This window comes from Myotis davidii, unplaced genomic scaffold, assembly GCF_000327345.1.
Source record: "Myotis davidii unplaced genomic scaffold, ASM32734v1 scaffold386, whole genome shotgun sequence".
In the NCBI taxonomy this organism is placed as follows: Eukaryota; Metazoa; Chordata; class Mammalia; order Chiroptera; family Vespertilionidae; genus Myotis; species Myotis davidii.
In genome coordinates, this window is record NW_006296528.1 from 92507 (window position 1) to 115233 (window position 22727).

The 22727-nt window shown below is 52.2% G+C and overlaps 2 protein-coding genes across 3 annotated transcripts in view; one reads left to right on the forward strand and one right to left on the reverse strand.

Annotated features, from left to right (window-relative positions):
• Nucleotides 1-8139, forward strand: part of TGFB1 (transforming growth factor beta 1) — a 14683-nt gene extending 6544 nt beyond the window's left edge. Inside the window, exons 5-8 of the mRNA XM_006771874.1 lie at nucleotides 1505-1582; nucleotides 1736-1883; nucleotides 7370-7523; nucleotides 7948-8139. Of these exons, the coding sequence (XP_006771937.1) occupies nucleotides 1505-1582; nucleotides 1736-1883; nucleotides 7370-7523; nucleotides 7948-8139 (572 nt within the window). The remainder of the gene's footprint in view (nucleotides 1-1504; nucleotides 1583-1735; nucleotides 1884-7369; nucleotides 7524-7947) is intronic.
• Nucleotides 8140-12875: 4736 nt separating this feature from the next.
• Nucleotides 12876-22727, reverse strand: part of CCDC97 (coiled-coil domain containing 97) — a 12328-nt gene continuing 2476 nt past the window's right edge. Inside the window, exons 2-6 of one of the 2 annotated variants that reach the window (XM_015569207.1) lie at nucleotides 19200-19655; nucleotides 17372-17653; nucleotides 16769-16898; nucleotides 14866-14928; nucleotides 12876-13350 (exon numbers count right to left, since the gene is read on the reverse strand). In XM_015569207.1, the coding sequence (XP_015424693.1) occupies nucleotides 13332-13350; nucleotides 14866-14928; nucleotides 16769-16898; nucleotides 17372-17653; nucleotides 19200-19655 (950 nt within the window). In that variant the 3' untranslated portion in view covers nucleotides 12876-13331. Of the gene's footprint in view, nucleotides 14929-16768; nucleotides 16899-17371; nucleotides 17654-19199; nucleotides 19656-22727 lie in introns of both variants that reach the window. The other variant, XM_006771868.2, reaches the window with a different exon arrangement.

Below are 22727 nucleotides of genomic sequence, written 5' to 3' on the forward strand. Positions count from 1 at the left end.
CTATGTTGGTGCCAAAGAGCCGGGACCTGGCCCTCCTCCCAGACACTCAAACCTGAGTGATTAATGGCTTGATCCATTTCCTGAGCACCAGACCTGTGCTGGGTGATTCTGGGGACACAGTAGTGACAAAAACAACTCCATCTTGGTCCTCACAGAGCTCATGATCCATTGTTGGGGTGGGGGAAGAGGATGAAGGACCTATAAATCAATAGTAATGACCCAGAGTGGGCAGGCGTGGGATGGGGAGCCCAGACGAGGTGACTACACAGTCTGGGATCAAGGAGGGCTTCCTGGACAGCAGAGCCCATGTCTGGGGGATGAGTGGAACCAGCCCAGGAAAGAAGGAGGGCAAGACTGTTGGAGGCAGAGGGACAGGATATGCAAAGGCCTTGATCCCGGGGAGAGCCTGGCACATCTAATCTGTCTGGAAGAAGGTGGCCTCTGTCCTGTCCCAGCTGAGCCCACAGTGTCCACATCTCCCTTCCTAATATCCCTCTTCCTCATGCTTCCATTCAGTAAATGCTAGTAGGTGCCTGCTCTGTGCCTGGCCCTGGGTGGTGGTGCAAGGGAGACAGTGGTAACCAAGCAGATTTCTAGACGTTGTCCTCACCATTACTTCCAGGCACCTAGGAAGTCTTGCCAAAGCCCTAGCATTCTAGTGATGACTAGAATGATCAGGGCCAGAAGAGGGGAGCCCAGAGCAGATAAGCAAACCCATCTGGAGGAGGTGGTCCAGGAGGGCTTCCCAAGGTTAAGGGTGAATGTGTTGAGACTCATGGCATAAATGGTGGTTTGGCCAGATGAAAAGATGGGGGTTAGGGAGCATGTGGGCATTGGGAGGAGTGTCTGGGGCCACTGGACAAAGGCCTATCTTGGTCATTATTTGAGCCCAGAGCACCCAGTACAGGGTCCAGCACATAGTAGGAGCTTAGAAAATCCATTCATTCATTCAATAGAAGCCTTTCTCCCAGCCCTGCCTTTTCCCACTTGGGGCAAGTCACCTCCTGTGTGCCTGGGCATCCTCTCCTGGAACATGGGTGGCTGTGGTGAGGGTCTAAGGAGATAATGCCCACAGAGTGTTCAGAACATGCCTGGCACTCAGCGTGCCCTCCTGCACTCAGTAGAAGTTTTTTTTATCATTGTGGGCCAGGCCCTGCAGGGAACAAGAAAGCAAGGATCCCTGCCCCCATGCATCCTGCTCTCCACTGAGAACAATGAGGGAAGTAAATAGCCAAATACAAAGGACCCAGAGGGTCAGGGCCATGGAGAAAGTAAAGTGCTGTCATCGTGGGAGTGGGGCCTGCATCCCGCAGGGCCTCTTGGAGGAGGTGACATTTGAACTGAGACCTGAAGGTGGAGGGAGAGGCAGCAAGGCAGGGAGCTGCAGCAACAGGGTCAAGAGGCTGCAGTGAGAGGGCAGCTGGGTTTGAGCCTTCCTGCCTTCTCCCCCAGGGGCTGGGTAAGCCACACCCTCACACTGGCTTCCCTCTCCTCACTCTCACAGGCGAAATCCAGGGCTTTCGTCTCAGTGCCCATTGCTCCTGTGACAGCAAAGATAACGTACTCCATGTGGAAATCAACGGTGAGGCCCACCCTTCTGTCCCGGTGCCGTGTGCAGTGTGTGTGTGTGTGTGTGTGTGTGTGTGTGTCCCCTCTCCCTGCCCATCCCCCACTCACCACCTAAGAGTGTGTGTTTGTCTCCCCACCCCTCACCCCGACTCCCAAACTAAAACAGGAATCAGTATTGGCCGCCGGGGTGACCTGGCCACCATTCATGGCATGAACCGGCCCTTCCTGCTTCTCATGGCCACCCCGCTGGAGCGAGCCCAGCACCTGCACAGCCCCCGACACCGCCGAGCCCTGGACACCAACTACTGCTTCAGGTGAAAACTGAGGCCTTCCAGCCTGGGAGGCCTGACCAGGTGCTGCAGGGTGGGCACCTGGCTGGTACTATACTCGGGCTAGTATCGCCTTCAGCCTGGAAAACTCAGGGGATGCGGTTTGAGTCCTAGAATGCAGGGATGTGTGACCCGGGAGTCCTAGAACGTTGAGATCAGGTTGTTTTCTTGCGGGTGTGTGGGAATCAGAGGCTATTAGAATGTTGAACACCAAGAATGTGGGGATTCAGTCTTTGACATTACTGGCAGGTTGAGATCCTAGTGTTCGGACTCTAGGATGCTAGAATTCAGTGTTAGTTATTGAAATCTAACAGTGTTGGACTCAAAGAGTGTTGGGATCCTAGAATTTGGGAATTCAGAATTGGAAGGTTGCCCTTGTTGGATTCCTGTTTATTGACAGATTGGCGTCTCCAGTGCTGGCAGATTGCAGTCCTTGAATCTGGGGCTCAGAAGGATAAAATCCTGTGTTAAAATGTTAGCATTCACAAATGGGATCTGGAGAAAGCCAGAATATGGCCCCCTAAAGTACTGGGGCTGGGTGTTAGCATGCTGCAGTCTATGAAGGCTGGGATCTAGACAGTGGCAGCTTGGCCCTCTTGAGTGATGATGGGCTCAGAACTTTGGAATGTTGGAATGCGGTATTGAAATATTGGAATTCAAGAATGCCAAGATCCTCGAGAGTTGGAATGTGGAACTCCTAGAAAGTTGGAAATGATGTTGGAGTGTGAGTGTCTTGAGGTGCTGGCGTACTGCAGTCCAAGAAAGTTGGAAACTTGGATTTCTAAAATGTTAAAATTCAGAGGTAGAACGTTGTGAATTTAGAATTATAATATGATCCTGCCCCTCCCTTGCTTAATAAATTAAAATATAGATATATATTTTTAAATATATATTTTTTTATTGATTTCAGAAGGGAAGGGAGAGAGAGAGATAGAAACATCCATGATGAGAGAGAATCATTGATCAGCTGCCTCCTGCATGCACCCTACTGGGGATTGAGCCTGCAACCCTGACCTCCTGGTTCATAGGTAGACGCTCAACCACTGAGCTACACCGGCCTGGCCTCTGCTTCATATTTTGATGGTGCCTCTGGGGCTCTGTCATGTGCTAGTCCCCAGCTGGAAAGTCAGCTCTTCTCCCAGGTTCCTTGCAGATCCTACCCTCAGCCCAGCAACTCTGTGAATGAATGAACAGATGAGGTCTTGAGTGCCAAAAGCTAATAACATTACAAAGAAAGGCAGCCAGCCATGTAAGCCTCCATTGAGAGGGACACAATATCACCTAGGAAGTCTTGCAAAAAAAAAAAAAAATTGAACCTGACGTTGATCAAGATGGTAGATCCAACTTCCAATTTTCTAGAAATATAGGGATAGTGGAGCATGTTAAACACCACCACAGGCATGCAGTCAGCAACATCTAGATTGTGGGAAACCTGACTTAGTTTCTTCAACAAATACAAGCTCCAAGCGTGAGAAATAAAGAATGGTTCTGTAGATTTAAAAAAACAATCTTAAGAGATACATCAACCAAGAGCAATGCGTAAACCTTATTTGGATCTTAATTTGTGCAGACTAAAAAAAAAATGTTTATGAGACAGTTGGGGAAATGTGAACTCTAACTAGATATCTGATGATATCAAGGAATTATTAATTTTTCTTATGTGGTATTGTGGTTATGTTTTAAAATAGCCCTGAATTTCTTGGAGATACATATAGAAATATTTATGGGTGGAGTGATATGGGGAGAGGAAGTGGTAGGGGTAGAGATACAGTGAGGTTGGCCATGACTTGCTAAAGTTTGAAGCTGGGTGATGGAGATATGAGGGTTCAATATAATATTCTCTGCTTTTGTGTATGTTTGAGGTTCAAACACCATCTTCTTGTTCTTAGCTCAATCACCATCTCCACTGGGAAGCTTCCCTGACCCTTCCTTCCCCAGCATCCAGAGTCCATGTGGGGCCCTGGGTTTCTTATACTCATCAGGCCCTGTTGGGTCCTAATGGGCTGACTGAATGAGAGAGCTTTGTAAGGGCCTCCACTGTGCGGAATGCAGCAGGCCCTGAAGTGTAAGTGCCTCAGGGCCACTTGGTGAACTTGTTAAATCTGGCCTGCTAGCCCTCACCTCCCACCCCCAGTTTCTGGTTCAGGAGGTCTGGGGTGGGGCCTGAGAATTTGCATTCCCCTTAAGTTCCTGGTGATACTGCTGCTTATCCTGGGACCTCACATGGAGAGTGGCTGAGTTGGGTAATAGAATCACAGACTCTTCAAATCTTAGCCCTCAGAACCCGTCAGATTTGGAACACAAAGTAAAGATTATTCTGGACAGTGACTTTTCCACTCTTGTGAGTCTAGGACCCCACTGAGAAGCCAGAAGCCAGGCACCTTTCCTCCCAGAAGTATGTGCATACATACACATCTCTTGCATATGGTTTGGGGGGCTCAGGACCCTCCCTGAGCCCATACATAGACTTCCTGATACCTCTTAGGCCCTCAGGTTATCAACACTTTATTTGATCCAACATTGCCCCATCTTTGATGGGGAAACTGAGTCCTAACCAGACTGTGGAGGGACCAGCAGAGCTCGGGGGTCTCAGTTCCCTGACTCCCTTCTTAGGGCTCTGTGGCTTGTGGAAAGGACTTGCCCCAGGAGATCCTGTGTCATCGCTCCTTTGCCCTCTGCTCAAGCTGACATGGTTGTACTGGGCAGATGAGGCCAAAGCTCTGGGGTGGCATAGAGTCAGCTGTGAACCTCAAGCTCCACCCCTTACATACTATATGTGAGCACAACATCCTTCTCTGAGGCTCAGTTTTCCATCCTTCAAATAGGAATAATAATAAGGCCTGCCTTGCGGGGTTTTGAAGTGAATTGATGAATTCTCTATTGATTACTATTTGAATAGGTAAATACATGCACATGGACCAAACCTAGAAAGGATCTCAGAGACCCTCCAGCTCTAACCCCCAACCTTCCACTGAAGAGGCAATCACTTTTATTATATTTGTGTCTCCTTCCAAAGAGTATCTGCATGAGACACTTACGTATAGCCATATATTAATTTATTTTGTCCAAATTATAGTCTTCTATTTGAGGGGAGTGAAGGGACTACATTTTCTTTCCAGATTCTAGAAGTAACACATATCCACTCTTAAGAATTTGGAAAGGATAAAGAATATTGTCCATCATATTAAATATAAATGCCATAGAAATATAAATATAAAAGATATTACTCATTATACCACATACAAAATATCACCATCAACATTTCAATAAATTTCCTTCCAGTTGCTTTATGCCAAACAGAATTTGGATCATACAGTACCTGTAGCTTTGCATAGTGCTTCTTTCACATGTTATAAACATGGAATATAAAGATCTTGTCTGCCCATGAGTCAAGCTTTTTAGCCAAGTTCTCTGTCCATCTCAGCCATGGTCCCAGGGGTCTGCACATTTAGTGCCCAGGTCCTTTCAAACAAACAGAAGCCTGGGCCCCAACTTGGGAGGACTGGCCTTTGGATCTGAACATGGCACAGAGATCATAAATCCAGAGCGGTAGCATCTTATACACCACTATTCTCCAATGTGCTTAAAAAAAATTTTTTTTAATTGATTTCGGAGATGAAAGGAAAGCGAAAGAGAGATAGAAACATTAATGGTGAGAGAGAATCATTGATCAGCTGCCTCCTGCATGTCCCCTCCTGGAGATCGAGCCCACAACCTGGGCATGTGCCCTTGACTGGAATTGAACCTGGGATCCTTCAGTCTGCAGGCCAACGTTCTATCCACTGAGCAAAACCAGCCAGGACTCCAATGTGCTTTTTAAAAACCTAACCCATTGAACAATTAATTTATACATCCAATATTTGCAGAGTACCTACAGTGTGCCAGGCACTGTTGTAGGCACTAGGGATACATTGGGAGAGAAAACAGACAAAAAGTCCTGTCCTCAGAGGAAGGCAGATAATGAACAGATAAATCAATATCAAATAAATAAAAGAGCAGGTAGCTAAAAGTTCTAAGAAGGAAAATAAAGTAGATGAAAGAGACAGAAAGAAAGAGATATTGGAGAGTATTTTTCCTATCCTGATTTTTATTATGAAAATTTCAAATGTATATAAAAGCAACCAGGATAGTATAATGAACTCTTATTCAGCTTCCACAGGTTTTAAGATTTTGTCCCACTTCGGACACAGACATTTTCTTTCTTTTTTTTTTTTGACACAGACATTTTCATATTTTCTTGCATACCTGCAATGCTGTAGTTACATTGAATGGAACTGTCTTTTGGATTGGTATTTTGGGTAGGATGGTCCAGGAAGGACTCTCTAAAGAGATGACATTAGCCCTGGCTGGTTTGGCTCAGTGGATAGAGCATCGGCCTGCAGACTGAAGGGTCCCAGGTTTGGTTCCGTTTAAGGTTGTGGGCTCGATCCCCAGTAGGGGGTGTGCAGGAGGCAGCCGATCAGTGATTCTCTCTCATCATTGATGTTTCTATCTCTTTCTCCCTCTCCTGTCCTCTCTGAAATTAATTTTTAAAAAAGAAAAAAAAAGAGAGGTCATTAATTTAACTATTTATTGAGCACCCACTGCATGCCAGGCAGTGTTCTAGGATTGAGGCTCCCTGAGTGAAGGACATTTAAGCATACAATTAAAGGAAGTAAAGATAAAAGCTGGAGCAGAAATTTGTGTGAACAGCAAGTCAGGCAGAGACAACAGCAAGTGCAAAGGCCCTGAGGTAGGACTGTTTGAGGAACAGTGAGGACACTAGTATGACTGGAGTAGAGTGAAAATGGAGAGGGAATTGAGATGAGCCAAATCCAGTAGTGCCTTGTGGTTCATGGTGAGGACTTCTGGCATTTGTCCTTAGTGAAGCGGGGCCATGTCCAGAGCAGAAGAGCGACATGACAGTCTCTAGCATTTGGCCCTAGAGGACAGGGGTTTCTGTCTGTTTTGTTTGTACTGAGTCCCTGCAGATCCCAGGGCAGCACACACTCATTCAGTAAACATTTGTTGCACATGTAGAATGTACCAGTACACATGGAGCTGCACTGTTTTATGTTCTAGTGTATGGATGTGCCATGATTTATTTAGCCGTCCCTGTGGATGGCCACTGGCTTCCTACAGGCTTGTTCTGAGCCCTGCACGAGACCCTGTTTATTATGTTGCTCTCAGCACAGTGCTTGACTGGAGGAAGTGCTTTATCAGTGCTGGTGATCATCAGTATTGTAACTGTTGGCTGTTGTTATCACAGTGGGTGCAAGGGAGACCAAGATGGAGATGGTGCAAACACACACACACACGCACATACACACGCATGCACACGCACACACACGCGCGCACACACACACGCACGCGCACGCACACGCACGCACACACACACACACACACACACACACAGGAGGAGGGGCATGGCTAGCCCTTGCAGGCCCCTCTGTCGACCTGACCTGGATTCCTCACCCGTGTCCCGCCCGCAGCTCCACGGAGAAAAACTGCTGCGTGCGGCAGCTCTACATCGACTTCCGCAAGGATCTGGGCTGGAAATGGATCCACGAGCCCAAGGGCTACCACGCCAACTTCTGCCTGGGGCCCTGCCCCTACATTTGGAGCCTGGAAACGCAGTACAGCAAGGTGCGTCTGGCCCGGGCTGGCGATAGCAGGGACCAAGGGAGGGGAGGGAGAGAGGTGCACGCAGAGATGAAGGGTGGAAAGGAGAAACAGAGACAGAGAGACTGGAGGAGAGGGTGATGAAGAGATGGGAGAGAAGCCAGAGACCGGTCTGCACAGTTAGAGACGGGGCGTATGGGGAGACCCAGGGGACGGAGTAGCTTGGAAGGAGAAAGAGAAACCGAGAGATGAGACAGAATGAAAAAGGCAGGAAGGCACAGATTGATCCACAGAGACAAGAAGATGGAAGGAGAAAGAATGATTGAGATACAAATCAAGAGTGGGAAATGTGGAGCCGCAGAGATTGAGCCCTAACGGGTGGGAAGAGGTGTAGGGAGATGGGAGGGAGCAATCTGACCCCTGCCCTGACCCGCCCATCCGCCCGCAGGTCCTGGCCCTATACAACCAGCACAACCCCGGCGCGTCGGCGGCGCCCTGCTGCGTGCCGCAGGCGCTGGAGCCTCTGCCCATTGTGTACTACGTGGGCCGCAAGCCCAAGGTGGAGCAGCTGTCCAACATGAAAAAAAAACACCGCCCCCCCTCCCCTTCTCCCGGCCAAGCCCACCTCGGGGCCCATTAAAGGTGGAGAGAGGACTGGGATCTCGGTGTCGTTGGCTGACAGGGTCTCTACCGTTGTTCCTGGACTCCCGCTCCATCTGCCGCCTCCTGTCTCTCTCTTCACTTTTCATTTGCCCCTCCTACCACTTACCAAGCACTTCTTACGTTCCAGGTACTCCTGGTAAGCACTACATTTATTTATTGAGCACTTTAAGCCTTGTTCTAAGTGCTTATGTTAATCAACTCACTCACCATAACACGCTCTGGGGATTCTTATAACGCCCACTTTAAAGGTGAGGAAACTCAAGTCCAGAGAGGTTAAGAGATCGTTCCTGCCCACCAGGAACCTGCTTTCCCGGGAAGAGACAGACATTGCAAATAGCATGAAGGCAGGAAAGCAGGATGGAGTGTGAGATGGGACAGGGAGGATCTCTTGGAGGAGGTGGCTTTTGGGACCTGAAGGCAGGTTGGGGAGGAAGAGGGAGTGTTCTGGGAAGGACAGAAGGCAAGGCTGGGAGTGAGGATAAACTTGGGGTGAGGGCGGGAGGAACAAGGCCGGTGCGGTTGGAAAGGAGGGCCAAGGGGAAGGGTGTTGGGAGCTGAGTCAGATGGTAACACCCACAGGCCAGAGAGTGATAATCCTCCATGCCAGGTATGAATCTACCAGCTCACTGCATTCTCCCCACAGCACAGCAGAGCAGGGGTTGGCAAACTACAGCCTGCAGGCAAATTCTGACCTGCTGCCTGTTTCTGTAAATAAAGTTTTATTGGAGCACAGCCATGTCTCTGGCTGTTTTAGTGCTACAAGGGCGAAGTCGAGAAGAAACTGTATGCAAAGTCAAAAGTCTTTGCTATTGGGCTCTTTATAGAAAAATCTTGCCAACTCCTGCAATAGAGAACACCTTACAGATGGGAATATTGTGGCACTGAGAGGTTACTTGTTAGCTCACAAGCAGCAGAGCTGGCACTGGAACCAGGCGGCGGCAGTTAAGGCTCTCTGCACTGGTGCTGCTTGCCAGAGCACTTCGCCCTGGGGGAGGTGGGAACCTGTGAGAATCTGTACCTGGGGGAGGATGGGAGCCATGACAAGAATCTGTATAGAGATGGGATATGATTTGACTTCGGTGCTTAGAGATCCCTTTGGCTGATGGCTGAGAGTAGACTGAATGGAGCCATGGGCGACTGCAGGAACAGCAGGCGTTCTGGTGAGAGATGCCGGTACCCTGCGCTGGGTGGGTTCCCTCAGGGCCTTGTTTCTTCCCCTCTGCTGTGGTCTTGCTTGTGAATTCTCCCTTGCTTCCTCTTTCTCTGGCATCTTGGTTTCCTTTCCTCCTCCCAGGTTTCAATTCCCTCATCTGTCCCCTCCCCTCCTTCCCAGGTCCCAGGCCCTGAACTACTGCTTTGCCCAGAGATGCCCGGGGGGAGGGGGAGGTTCGGGCAGCACTAGGTCCGAATGAGTGGGCCTTGGGATCCTACCAGCCCAGCCTGGGGTAGCAATGTGGTTATGCCACCTGCCACAGGTCTGGGAGCAATGAGGGCTGGGTAGTGTGGGGGCAGGAGGAGTTCACTATTCAAGGAAATGCAGCCCTTGTCACTGGCCTCCTATGAAAGGACACAGTGACATGGAAGTCACTGCGGCCCCTGAGGATGTGGCACACGTGTGCACACATTCATTCACACATACAGGGGTTGAAGCATGGACAGTGTCCCACAATGAACACACCAGAACTCCTGCAGGACACCTGGCAGCAGGCATAGCCCACGTGACACCCCATTACACAGCCCAGCCTGGAGCCTCACTGGGACCCAGCACAAGCAGAGATGTCAATAGGGACCCAGCAAAACACAGCCACACAAACACATCCTGTAGGGCCACAGTCACAACCACCACACACCACACACAGATTCCGAGACTGTGCCACACACCTCACAGAATAAGGAAATGAAACGGGTCGCCAGCAGTTTACACAAACATCCTCTATGGATGGGGTCATAGTCACAACAGGCACACGACCGGACTCGTCACAGTCCCACCCAGACACACACCATACACGGAGAGCTGACACGTCACGGTTTCACAGACTGCCAGGAGGTCATGCCCACTCAGTTTGACATTTCACGGCCCCACACACTCAGGCCTGGGGAGTCCCACATGGCCCTGCAGAAGGCAGCTGACCCGTCATAGCCAGACACACTGTCACAGCCCGGTCTGGTCCCAGACAGAGCAGTCCCACAAACCCAGACACATCCCCAGGGTCGTGGCCCTCACAAGCCCAGCTCGTGCCTGGGCCTCAGGACAAGTCCTGGCTGCACCCTGGGGATTCACTCACACTCCCAGCGCTGAGCCCTGGCCACGCCCTCTTGACACACCCCGCCCACCTGCCTGCTGCCAGAAAAACTTTCGGGCTCAGCACCTCTCACCACGTGAGCTCCGCTCCTGCCCCCACCCTCCTCGCTGGGGTGGCCAGGCCCTGTAGGGATAAGGCAGCTCAGGCCCCCAGCTAACCGCATGGGCAGGACCCGGGGTTCAGGGTGTCCTCCCCTCCCCCAAAGCTCAGGCTCAGGGAGGGAAGTTGAAGGGGGGTAGCCTGGGTTCCGGCTGAAGCCCCAGCTTCCTATCCAGCCCCCAGAGGGCAGGAAGCTGGGCTAGGGGAGGCCAGCTCAGGCCTTCCTGCTCCCCCCCCCCCCCCAGGGGTCAGTGGGTAACAGAAAGAGAAAGAGAGACAAACAGCCCATGGCCTCCTACATTGCTGGACATTCCAAGCATTGGTCTCTTGTGTTTCTAATGTGAATTTGAATGTGTTCAGGACCTTTGTGTGTGTGTGTCCCCACATTTTGTGGTGTGAGTTTCATGTGTCTAGCATAGGGTCTTAACATAGCAGCTGGGTGCCCACAGGCTGTGTGTGTGTGTGTTCCCAGCACGCGGTAAGCTCCGTGTGCTGGTGACTGCTGTGTTCCTGGTGTGTGGTTCTGTACAAGTTGGTGTGCTCTCTGGGCTGTGTCCTGACACGTGTGATTTGGGAGGTCTGTGTTACAATAGGTCATACGCCTGGGGCGTGTTATGTGTCTGAATTTTTTCCTTAGCATCTTTGCTGTTTTCCTCCAGGTGAGTTTGTGTATCTTCAGTGTAATTTTGACTTGAAATGTGGATATTTTGTGTGTGTTTATGGGCCTGGGGAAACGATGTGTTTCCAGAGGTGGTGTGAATTTTGTTTCTTACACATGAGCAGTGTTTTCAATGTGTGTGTGTGACAGTTCCCAGTGTCGGGGCAAGATGTTTCTGGGTTATACTTGTGACCAGTGTGTGCGCCGCCGGTGTTCTGAGCATGTTTGTGTGTCCACGGGTGTGTCTCCAGCATGCTTGCTGTTGTTCTCCGGGGTGTGTGTGTGTGTGTGTGTGTGTGTGCGTGCGCCCATCGTGGGGACTGGTGTTTTCAGCCTCTGTGGGTGTCTGAGCAGGTGGTGTCTGTGTCGTCCCACATGTGGGCTGGTGGCCTCAGTGTGTGAGCAGTTGTGTAGGTTTCTATTTTGCATCGCCTTTCAGGGCATTTTGGGCTCTCAGTGGGGTGTGTATGTGTGTGCATGTTCATGAGCATTTTGTGCTGCTGTTTCCAGGGGAGGGGGAATTGTGCATCCTCAGCGAAGCTGCTGGCATCCTGGGCAACAAGCCCAGTGGCCTCCGGGCTGAGTGGAGGCTGCCTCTGCGGTATGTCCCCTCGCCGGCTGGTGCCACGCTGGCTCGGGGCTGGCTGTGGCGGGCAGGGCAGGGCAGGGGCTGCGGTGGGCACTGGACCTGCGCCCAGCCCTTGGTATAAATATCCCGGCTGCCGGCGGCAGTGTTTACTCTGTCCCAGCCCGGGGGTGGTGGCAGCCCAGCAGGTCCTGGGGGCCAGTGGAGGGGGGGTGACCAGGCCACAGCATAGACACTTCCTTCTGGCCAGACAGGCTGCAACCTCACTGCCCTTCCCACCCCCTTTCTGGGTGGTGACCCCTCATTCTGGGCTCCCAGGAGCCACCAGTGAACCTCTAACCTGGAGGATGTCTCCTCTGGGCTTCCAGGGTTTGGGAGCCAGAGAAGAGAGGACAGAGATTGAGATGGGTATGACGGGGGCTGGCCAAGACAGCAGGGAGAGGGATAGGAAAACATGAGGGCAAACAAGCAGGAGTGACACAGGGAGGGGAGGCCCCAACAGAAAGGCAGGGGAAATGGGGACATGAGACAGTGAGGGAAGCTCAGGGAGTGAGGAGGGAGAGAAAGGAGGCAGACGCTCAGGAAGAAGGAGGAAGGGTAGACAATGACAGCCAGAGAGGTGCAGAGACAGAATGAAAGGGTGATAGAGAGGAGGGTGGGGGGTAGAGGGAGAGAAGCAGGACAAAGGACAGAGCAGGCAGGCACTGGAGGCTCGTGGAGTCCCTGTCAGCTTTGGCAGGACGCACAGAGGTGTCAGACGTGGGGGTGGCAGCCAGGACAGACAGGAGACTGGGGGTGGGGGCCGGATGTGCACTGAGAGACTCTCCCCCAGCAGGGCCCTCCCTTCCTGACTCAGCCTCTCCACCCACCCCAACCCCAGACCGGGGAGCGAGGGCCAGGCCACCGGGGCACCTCCAGGTCTCAGCACAGAGGCCGTGACCTTTGGGAAGTGTCTCTCCATTCCTCTTGACTAGCTCCACCTCCACCTCAGCTACAGACGCTGGTCTCCCACATCTGACTCACCCTAATTCCTATTCAACAGTGTTCACTTAAAACAAAACTTTATGTACGGCACAGTATACCACAAATTTAATGATCGAATGGTGAAAAATGTGCACGAAGGGCTGATGCCTGGAGTAGGAGTGTGCTCACAACCTGAGGGCATAAGCACAGGTACCAGGACCCACGTCTCTCCTGTGAGTCAGCTGCCTGGACGACCCTGGGCCTCCTCCGGGAGGTGGATTATCAGTACTGATAGCACGGGGCACACAGGACCGTGATGGCTGGGATTCAAACACTGACTTCTCCGTCAAGATGATTCAGTCAGGTCTGTGTGGAGGACGGCGCCTGGTGCCAACAGAGGCCCCCAAAGCTTAGCTGCTATCGTCATCAACAGCTAAGTCTTCTCGTCTTCCCATGTAAGGACGTCTGTGCATCTGTCCACCCTGAGTGCCGGTAGCTGACTGCAGGTCTGTGATTTGGGTCCCTAGTTCGCAGCGAGGTCTGGAGGATCCAGCACAGTGTCAAGCACCTGGCTCGGGCCTGGCACAGGACAGCACTGCTCAGAAGCCAGAACTTTCCCTTTTTTTTTTTTTTCCTTATTGAACAGCCTGAACGTCCCTCCGGGCCCATCCGGCTCTCACTTTCTGTGTCTGGAATTACCCGGCTCTCACTTTCTGTGTCTGGCTCTAATTCAGGCTGACCCAGAGGGCAGAGCTAAGGCCTGGGGTCCAGTCATGGCCCTGGGAGGCCTCCAGGCCTCTGCTCACTCTGGACTACATGCCCCAAGAGGCAGCTTGAGGGGTCCTTTAGGTTTGGCTGTGGAAGGATGCCGCTACTGCTGTGCACAGGGCTGAGGCCCCAGGCCCCACCTCCCTGACCCGTGGCCATGCCTCCTCCAGCAGACGGCCCTTTTCCATGTGTCTACTGGGGGAGCATGGGCTGGGTGTGGGGGCATGGGAAGGCGGGATGCCTGGGTTCCCACAGGCCGGTGGCTGAGTCACCAGGCGGCCATCTGGCTCCCATTAGCCGGGGAGGCAGGGGGCTCTGTGGGGCGGGCCTGTGGCTGGCTGGGGGCAGAGACGAGGGGCAGCCTGTGTGTGTGGGATGACTCAGGACCCATGATAACAGCCTGTGCGTATTTGGGGAGTGTAAACAAGAGGGAGAGAGAGGCAGAGGAAGTGAAGAAAGGGAAAATTGTGGCTGGGCAGAGGGGGGCTGTGGGCTGGGAGGGGAGAGTGCCCCTCCCCCCACTCCCAAGCTGGCAGGCCCAGGACACCCAGTGCTTCCCCTGCCCATTCCTCCCAGGGCTGGGTCCCAGTGGAGGGGTGATGGCTGTGGACACCTGTAGTCTCCCTCCGCCTGCTGTGAGGCCACACTGAGCAGCCGGACTGGGGATGGCACTGAAACCCAGAGATAAAGGCTGAGAGGTGGAAACGGACTGGCAGGAAGAACCGCAGGCCCACAAGGCCGAAGGAGAGAAGGGAACATACAGAGGCAAGGAGAGCTTGACGAATGGGATAGGTGAATAACAGAGTAGAGACCAGGAGGGGAGATAGCGAGCTGCTCCGGGGCCCAGGGATCAGCCCGACCCCAAGTTGGGCACTGGTGTCGACTGGGCTGGCCCTAGCCACAAAGGGCCCTGCTGGACTTGTCAAGGGAAGGATGTTCACCCTGTTGTGGGGACAGAGGCCAAGGCACAGAATGAGGAGGAGAAACAGGAAGGCAGAGAGGAAAGAGACTGAGGTGGAGAGAGGGAGACAGAAAGACAGGGAGAAAAAGAGACCAAAGACAGAGAAAAAAACCTAGAGAAACAGCAATGAAGACAGAAACGGGGTTGGGTTGGGGGGACTGCAGACACAGCGGGAGGGGCAGTCTGAGATGGGACCAGACACTATGAGGCAGCTTCACTGGGGTCCCTGGAGAAAGTCTCTGAGCCAGTCACTGATCAGCTGCCTTGTTTGTGGGGAATCGGGGAAACAGGGCGGGTGGCTGGGCCATCAGTCCCCATCTAGCTCCGGGCTAGGTGCATCCTCAGGCTCCTCCTCATCAAAGTACCTCTCTTCCTCATCCCGGGCCACAATGTCCAGGTTGTCGAAGTCAGGGTTATCATCCACGGCGCTGCAGAGGGAGGAGGGGGGTGTCAGAGGCTGGCTCTGCCTGGGCCAGACCCCACCCTTTGGGGAAGCTGGGGAAATGGCTCGGCCCTATGAGGTCAAAGGCCGTATGCTGGCAGCTCTAAGATTCAGCTAACCCCCTTGGAGGGGGATGTTGGGTCTCTCAGGGCTTCAAACAAAAGGCAGTATTTTCCAAATCAGAGATTTTACATAAAAACTTCTGGTTTCTCTTTAAAAGCTGGAAGATGTGATATGATGACACTAGGGCCCACATTCCCAAGGCAGTGGTTCTCAGCCTGGAAGGCTGTGTCCCCTCAGATGACATCTGGTGATAACCAGAGACATTTGGTTATCAAAACTGGGGAGCTGCTACTGGCACCTAGTGGGTACTACTCAGCGTTCTGGTGCACTAGGATAGGCCCCGCTCACAAAGATTTATGCTGTCCCAAGATCATTAGTTCTGAGGCCCAGAAACTGCATTAAAGTGACAAGTGATCCTAAAATGTGAGGAGCCGGACTCCACTCCAAATCCTCCCTCAGCTCCCATCAAGCTCACTTTGTGCAGAAAGCCCTGTCCATTCTGCCCTCCCTCTCTGATGAGACCTCCTACTGCTGCTCCCTCCTGCCACTCGGGCAGCCTTGCTATTCTTCTGTGCCACCCTAGGGCCCTTCCCCCAGATATGTCACTCACCCTTCACTTCCTGCAGATCTACTCAGAGAGCCTTTCCTGGCCACCCTGTCTTCCCCCCTCCCCACCTTTTCTTCATGGCCCATCACCACCAAACGCTTGATGCTGCTTTTCCTCACTACAGTGGGACCTCCTTCAGGGCTGGGAATCCTCTCATCGGTTTTGTTTCCTGCTTTATCCCAAGCCTGGACACAGCAGGCACTCGGCAAGAGGTGGCTGAACACCATGAGGGACCATGTGGCCCTGCTGCCCAGCAGTGGCCTCTGGAGAGGGGACAGGCTTTGTCTCCATCATTCCTCATTCCTCACGCCAGGCCTGGGTTCCTTGTGGGTTTCATGGCAGCAATGGTGCCCTCACTGAGGGCTCCCTCCCTCACTCTGCGGACATTCAGACTGCAAGGCTGGTCCAGGCTGGAAGTGACCACCTGGACCTGACTCCAAAGCCAGGGTGCCCAGATTGGGCCAGTGGCTGTTATGATCCCCATTCAGCTGACGTGCCCCCAAAAGTCTGCTTGTTCACACTGCATCCGAGTTGTGTTTGAAACCAGAGCCCTCTGCTGCCATGCCGGTGTTCAGGACCACAAACCAGATTGCCTCAGTGGACAAACCACTTATCTTTGATTTTGATAGTTCGCTCCCCTGCGTCCTTCTCCCTGACAGTAAAATCCTTTTCAAAGCAGGTGGCCCATGCATCTTGGCCCTGAGGTTATACTGGAGAAATTACCCACCAACACTGCAGGGCCCCCACCACAGGCCCCTCCCGCTACACATTAGCTTTGCCAGGGATTACTTCCTGCAGCATGAGGTGTGGGGTTCCGGGGGACATTTGGGAGGCCTGGGGTAGTGGCATCCTGCCAGGCCACCCAGTGAAAATGTTTTAATATCTTATCGAGTTGAAAGTCAGCCCTGCTCATTCCCTCCTTACATTTGGGGAGAGGATCGAGGCTCTCAGATGGACAAAGCTAGTCCAAGGTCACCCACTGATCTTTGGTTGATCTGAAACCCTGAGGCTGTCTGACCCCAGGGCCCATAGCCTGGAACTGTTCTGGGGCCTTCTAGCAACACGGAGGCCCTCCATGGAGATGCCTGAACCTGGCATGCAGCTGAGGGCTACAGGGTGCTGGGTTGGGGGACGAGGAGGTAGAGGCATGAAGCACCTGTAGTCAAAGTCCCCGTCCTTGCCGTCCAGGAAGCGCTGGTGCATCCGGCTGGTGAACTCTTCCCGCAGGATCAGCCTCTCCTCAGAGTCGGGAACCCAGGCCTCCGGATCTTTGTCAGGGCTCTGGTCTGCGGGGGAGACACCCAGTGTGGGAGTGTGAGGGGGACACTCGGGTAGGTGCTGAACACAGTTCAGAGAGCTGCATCCTTTGTGCTGGGTGGCACTGGAACATAACAGTGACCAGAAAGCCCGCAGTCCCTGCCCTCCTGGAGCACACACCAAGCACATGACAACCAGTGCTCCGCAGGCTGCAGAATAGGGTCAGGACTAGACACCTGAGGGTGGTGAAGGGAAGGCAGTCCCGGCAGAGGGAACGTCATGAGCAAAGGCCTGGCGGCGAGGGATTGCTTGGTGCTTTTGAGGAGTGGGGGCAGAGATGCTGGAGAGGTCGGGAAGGGCTAGGGCACACCGGGCTCTTGGGTCAGGCAGGACAGGGTCTCAATGTCTACTCCTGCAGGTGGGGCGCAGCCTGGTGCCATGGACTGAGGAGAGTCCAGGACTGTGGAGTCGATACTGGGGCTCCCCTGCTGCTGGTCCTTACCTTCCTTGTCACTGTCCTCTTCCTCTTCTTCCTCCTCCTCCAGGCAGGCCTCCTCCTCCTCCTGCTGCTGGAGCAGCCGTTGCTGCAGTTCTTGTTCCTGGTAGGATTGCAGCAGCAGGTCGGAGAGTGGGCAAGGGGGTGTGCCGGGGGAGCCGGGCTTGGGTGGCTGGTGGGCTGGGGTGCGGGCACTGAGCTCCTCCTGGGTTAAGTACTGCCCGATGTACTGCTCATACAGCAGTGGAGCCCGGAACCGCATCTGCTCGTCACTGAAGTACTCGCCCCCTGAACAGAGGAGACAGAGTGGGGTCAGGAGCCTATGGGCGGGGCCAGGGGCTGCATTCAGGGTGAGGGTATCTAGGCAGACATGTGTCCATGCGTGTGTGTGTGATCATGCTGGTAGGAAGACATGAACACACAAGTGCAAGTGTGCACACAGATATGTAGGAAAATATGCAGATGCCTGAGGTCCTGTGGCCACCAGTATTCATGCATGCATCTGAGCACATTTGTGTGACCAGGCCTGTATCTGCATGCCTACTCATGTGTCCAAGCATGTGTCTGCACAGTAAGGCCCATGAATATCCTGCCCCTGAGGCACTGGCGGCCTGTGGACAAGATGCCAGGGCAGGACTCACAATCCCCTGCCCATGCCCACATCCTACCTGTGACTGCAGTGTGCAGATGTTGCAGGCAGATGTATGCGCAGTCTATAGGCTGTGTGCCTGTCCACTGAGTCCCATTCTGGCTGTTGGTGCACACATCTGGACACCTAAGTGTATGTCTACGGGAGCTGGCATGTGTGCGCACAGGAGCAGGTAGAACAGGGCCTCTGCCCAGCTGTGGTTTTCCGGGTGGTCTTCCAGACCCCAGCTCTCCCTAGTGCTCCTCTCTGCAGCCACCCCCCAGGTGGGCCTGGCATCCCTAGCACCCTAAACCTGGGTCCTCTGCATTTCTCCTGGCTGCCTGTTCTTACAGGGGCAGTTCTGTGCCTCAGTTGACAGTTAAATGGAGCGTGGTCCCTCCTGCCCTACTTTCAGAGCCCAGGGTGGGAATCTACCTGAATTCCGGCCTCTGGAGCACCTGAGCGTGACCATCCCTGTCCTGCCTCCCATCTTGACCTCTCTTACCCCCAGCTTTTGTATTTCCCACCAGATTCTGTTTCTCTCCCTCCTTTTTCCTGGCTCTCAGTCACCCTCTCCTTCTCTGACCTCAGTTTCTGTCATCCAGCACCCCCATTCATTCTCTCTCCTGTTTTCATCTTGCTCATCTGTTGCTGTGTCCCACTCTTTCATTTCCCTCAGCCCATGCCTTTTCCCTAACAAGAAACTTCACGTTCTCTGCTTCATTTGCTCTCATCTTTTACCTTTAGTTCTGGTGTCTTTGGTCACAAAAACACTTGTCATGTCATGGTCAAACAGGTTCTGATTGATATTTTCCCTCATGCTTTTCATTCACGTGTGCCTTGTTTGAGAGGGCCTTTGTCCCCAGGGTCATAAACACACTCCCCTAGGTTTCCAGCAATGCCTTTGTGGTCGGTGTGAGGGAGGGCTCTAATTTTCCTGACAGATAACCAGTTATCACGGCCCTAGGCACTGTGTCCTCGGTTCACAGATCTGAAATGGTACTTTGGTCATTCCCATTCTCTTTCCCCGGGTCCCTATTTGTGTAGTCTACCTAATGTCACCCTGTCACTTCACATTTGTCTCTCTCTCCCTGAATCCCTGACTCAGCACTTGTCTCCCAGGATCTCTGTCTGTTTCTGCTCTTGCATCCTTCTTATTAGCTCTGCCTCGCTTTCCCCTCCTGTCCAGTCCACCTGCCCCCACACCTTGGATGAGCTCACGCAGGGCAGCGTAGCGCCGGTTACGCAGGCGTGTACGCAGGGTGCGGGGCCGAGCGGTGCCCTGCCGGGCTACCTCCGCACAGTAGAAGTCTGCACGGTGATCACCACGTAGGTGGCCAAAGCAGGCCAGGTGCTCCTCGCGGAGGCCTGTGCGGAAACGCTCTAGAAACACCAGTGGCTTCTCGTGATACAGCTGGCCCAGGATGGCCACCTTCTCCTGCTCGGTCAGGTCAGGCTCTCCTTGCTGCTGGCTGCATACAGGCAGGTGGCTGGCAGCCACGGCATGCAGCATAGCACTCACTGCTGCATTCTCAGTCCCAGAGGCGTCATTACCCAGGGCCTTTGGAACGCCCTCTGCTGCTTCCACCTTGTCCAGGGGTCTGGATGGGACTGGCATCCAGCTCAGCTCCCCCCAGTGCCCAGAACTGGGCTCTGTGCAGCCTGTGGGTAGAGGGGAGATTTCTTAGTCTGGGATGGGAGTGGGGGTGAGTAGGAGGGAATGGGGGTGAGTAGGAGGGACTGGGTGCTCAGTCCCTCACTCACTTCACATTTATTGAGCACCTACTATAATTTGGCACTGTGTTAGGCCTTAGAAATACCACAACAAACAAGAAGTTGACATTTCAGTGGGAGACACAGATAATCAAAAACATTTACTAAAAACATATAGTGTGTTAGAAAACATACAGTGTTAGGTGGTTTAAGAGCTATGCAAAAAAATTCAGAGGAAAGGAGAAAATGGGGGACAGGGAGGGGGTAAGGCTGCAATTTTAAGACAGAGAGAGCTTGCCTAAAAAGTGACATTTCAGTAGAGACCTGGGGTGGTGAGGAACTGAACCATGACATTTCTGGGGGAGAAGAGTTTCAGACAGAGGGAACAGCCAGTGCAAAGGCCCTGAGGCAGGAGTGTTTGGTGTAGTTACTTGGTTCTTTACCACTTCGTTCACCGATTCACTCAATTCTTTGCCTTTTCGTTTGTTCACAAAATGTAATACATTCACTAACTTGTTCACTCTCTCATTCATTCTCTTCCAAACCATTCTTTAGCAACTCTAAAGCTATTCAAGGCCCTAAACTGAGTAATGCTGAGGAGCCACAGGAGGAATCCAAGCCAGCTCCTGTCCTCATGAAGCACCTAGTTGATGAAGATTCCTAGGAAAGATCAAAGACAATACAGGCCCTGGAAACTGGAAAGCTGAGAGCTAGGCTGCAGCAAGCAGGAGCTAAGTACAGACAGAAAGTATAGACAACTCCTTGCCCTGGCTGGTGTGGCTCATGGCTCAGTTGGTTGGGCGTTGTTGTCCTGTGCACCAAAAAGGTGAGGGGTGTGCAGGAGGCAGCTCACTGATATTATGCTCTCACATCGACGTTTCTCTCTTTTCCCTTTTTCTCTAAAAATCAATAAACTATTCTTTAAAAAAAAAAAAAAACAGAAAGAAAGAAAGTATAGCCCTAGCCAGTTCGGCTCAGTGGATAGAGCATTGGCCTGCAGACTGAAGGGTCCTGGGTTCAATTCTGGTTAAGGACACATGCCAGGGTTGCGGGCTCGAGCCCTGATGAATGATTTTCTCTCATCATTGATGTTTCTATCTCTCTCTTCCTCTTTGAAATCAATAAAAATATGTTTTAAAAAAGAAAGTATAGACAACTCCTTTAGGTAGCTTAGCTGGGATGGAGAAAAATAAGGGGGTAATGATTACAGGTACATGGGTTTCAGATTTTTAAAAAATATATATTTTTATTGATTTCAGAGAGGAAGGGAGAGGGAGAGAGAGATAGAAACATCAATGATGAGAGGGAATCATCAGCTGGCCGGCTCCTGCATGTCCCCCACTGGGGATTAAGCCCAAAACCCAGGAATGTGCCCTGACTGGGAATCGAACTGTGACCTCCTGGTTCATAGGTCGACACTCAATCACTGAGCCATGCCAGCCGGACACGGGAAGATTTAAACACACAAATTTTTTTTTTTTAAAGCTGAGCTAAACCAGAGCAGGTGCTGTGGAGGAAGGGACAAGAGGAGTGGTGGTTAGAAAGATGTCTGGGGCCCAGCTGGCATGGCTCAGTGGTTGAGTGTTTACCTATGAACCAGGAGGTCAGGGTTCGATTCCTGGTCAGGGCACATGCCCGGGTTGTGGACTCGATCCCCAGTGTGGGGCATGCAGGAGGCAGCTGATTAATGACTCTCTCTCATCATTGATGTTTCTATCTCCTCTCCCTTCTTCTCTGAAATTAATTAAAAGTATATATTGAAAAAAAAAAGATATCTGGGAGGCCAAGTACATAAGCCATGGGGCTGAAGGGCTGGGAGGTAAGGGAGGTATCCAATTAAGATCCAGAGCTCTGGCCCCTGAACTAGTCAAACTGTCTGGACAAAGACATGGACGAGCAGGTTCGAGGGAAGATGCTGACGCCAGTTCAGGACATGGAAGGTAAGAGGGAACCAGGGGACACCCAAGGGGCATTTTAGAGACCATTAGTACATGGGGCTAGAGACTGTTGGGCTCAGAGAGGTGTTGGGCTGGGGACAGAGTTGTGGGGGTTACAGAGTCAAGACAACAATTAAAGCTGAAAGAAATTAGGTGTCATGGGGAGGGCAGGGGCGGGGACATGTGTGAAGATGAGAAACGAAGGGCTAGGAAAGAGCCCTCACTGGATGGGGAGAAGATCTGCTTGTGAAAGAATTCTAAAAAAATGGTCTCCAAAAAGATAGCCATGTCTTAATTCCTGGACCTTGTTAATGTTACCTTATATAGCCAACGACGATAGCAACAAAAGGGTCTCTGTAGATGTGATTAAGTTAAGCATCTTGAGATGGGGGGAGCGTCTTGCATTATCCAGGTGGGCTCTAAAAGCCATCATAAGACCTGACTACATGGAGGAGATAACAATGTGAAGATAGATGGAAGCAGGGGTTGGAGTGATGTGGCCACAATCAAGGAATGACAGGAACCGCCAAAAGGCAAGGAATGGGCTCTCCCTTAGAGCCTTTGAGGGTGCCCCCCACTGTCTTGCTGACACCTAGATATCTGCCCAGTGATACTGATTTCAGACTCTGGCCTCCAGAGCTGTGAGAGAATAAATTTCTGTTGTTTAAAGCTATCCAGTTTGTGGTAATTTGCTACAGCAGTCTTGGGAAACAAGTACTAGAGGCTGAGCTTGATAGGAAGGAAATCGGAAAGAGGGGTGTCGGAGAAACCAAGGGAAAACCTTAAGGAAGGACGGAGGGGTCAATAGCACTGTATTCTCCATGTCGTCTAAGAAGAAAAACACTGAATGGGGTGACACAGGGAGGTCACTGGGGACCCTAACCAGAGCAGTTCCTGAAGGTAAAAGCCAGACTGCAGTGGGTGGGAGATGGGGAGATGGAAACAAGGATGGGTGACTCTTTGGAAAAGAGAACATGGTTTCTGGAAGGTAGCATGGGATCAAGGGATAGATTTTCTCTTTAGGTTAAAACATTTTTTTTTTTATTATGGAAAATTTCAAACATGCACAAAAATAGAGAGCCCC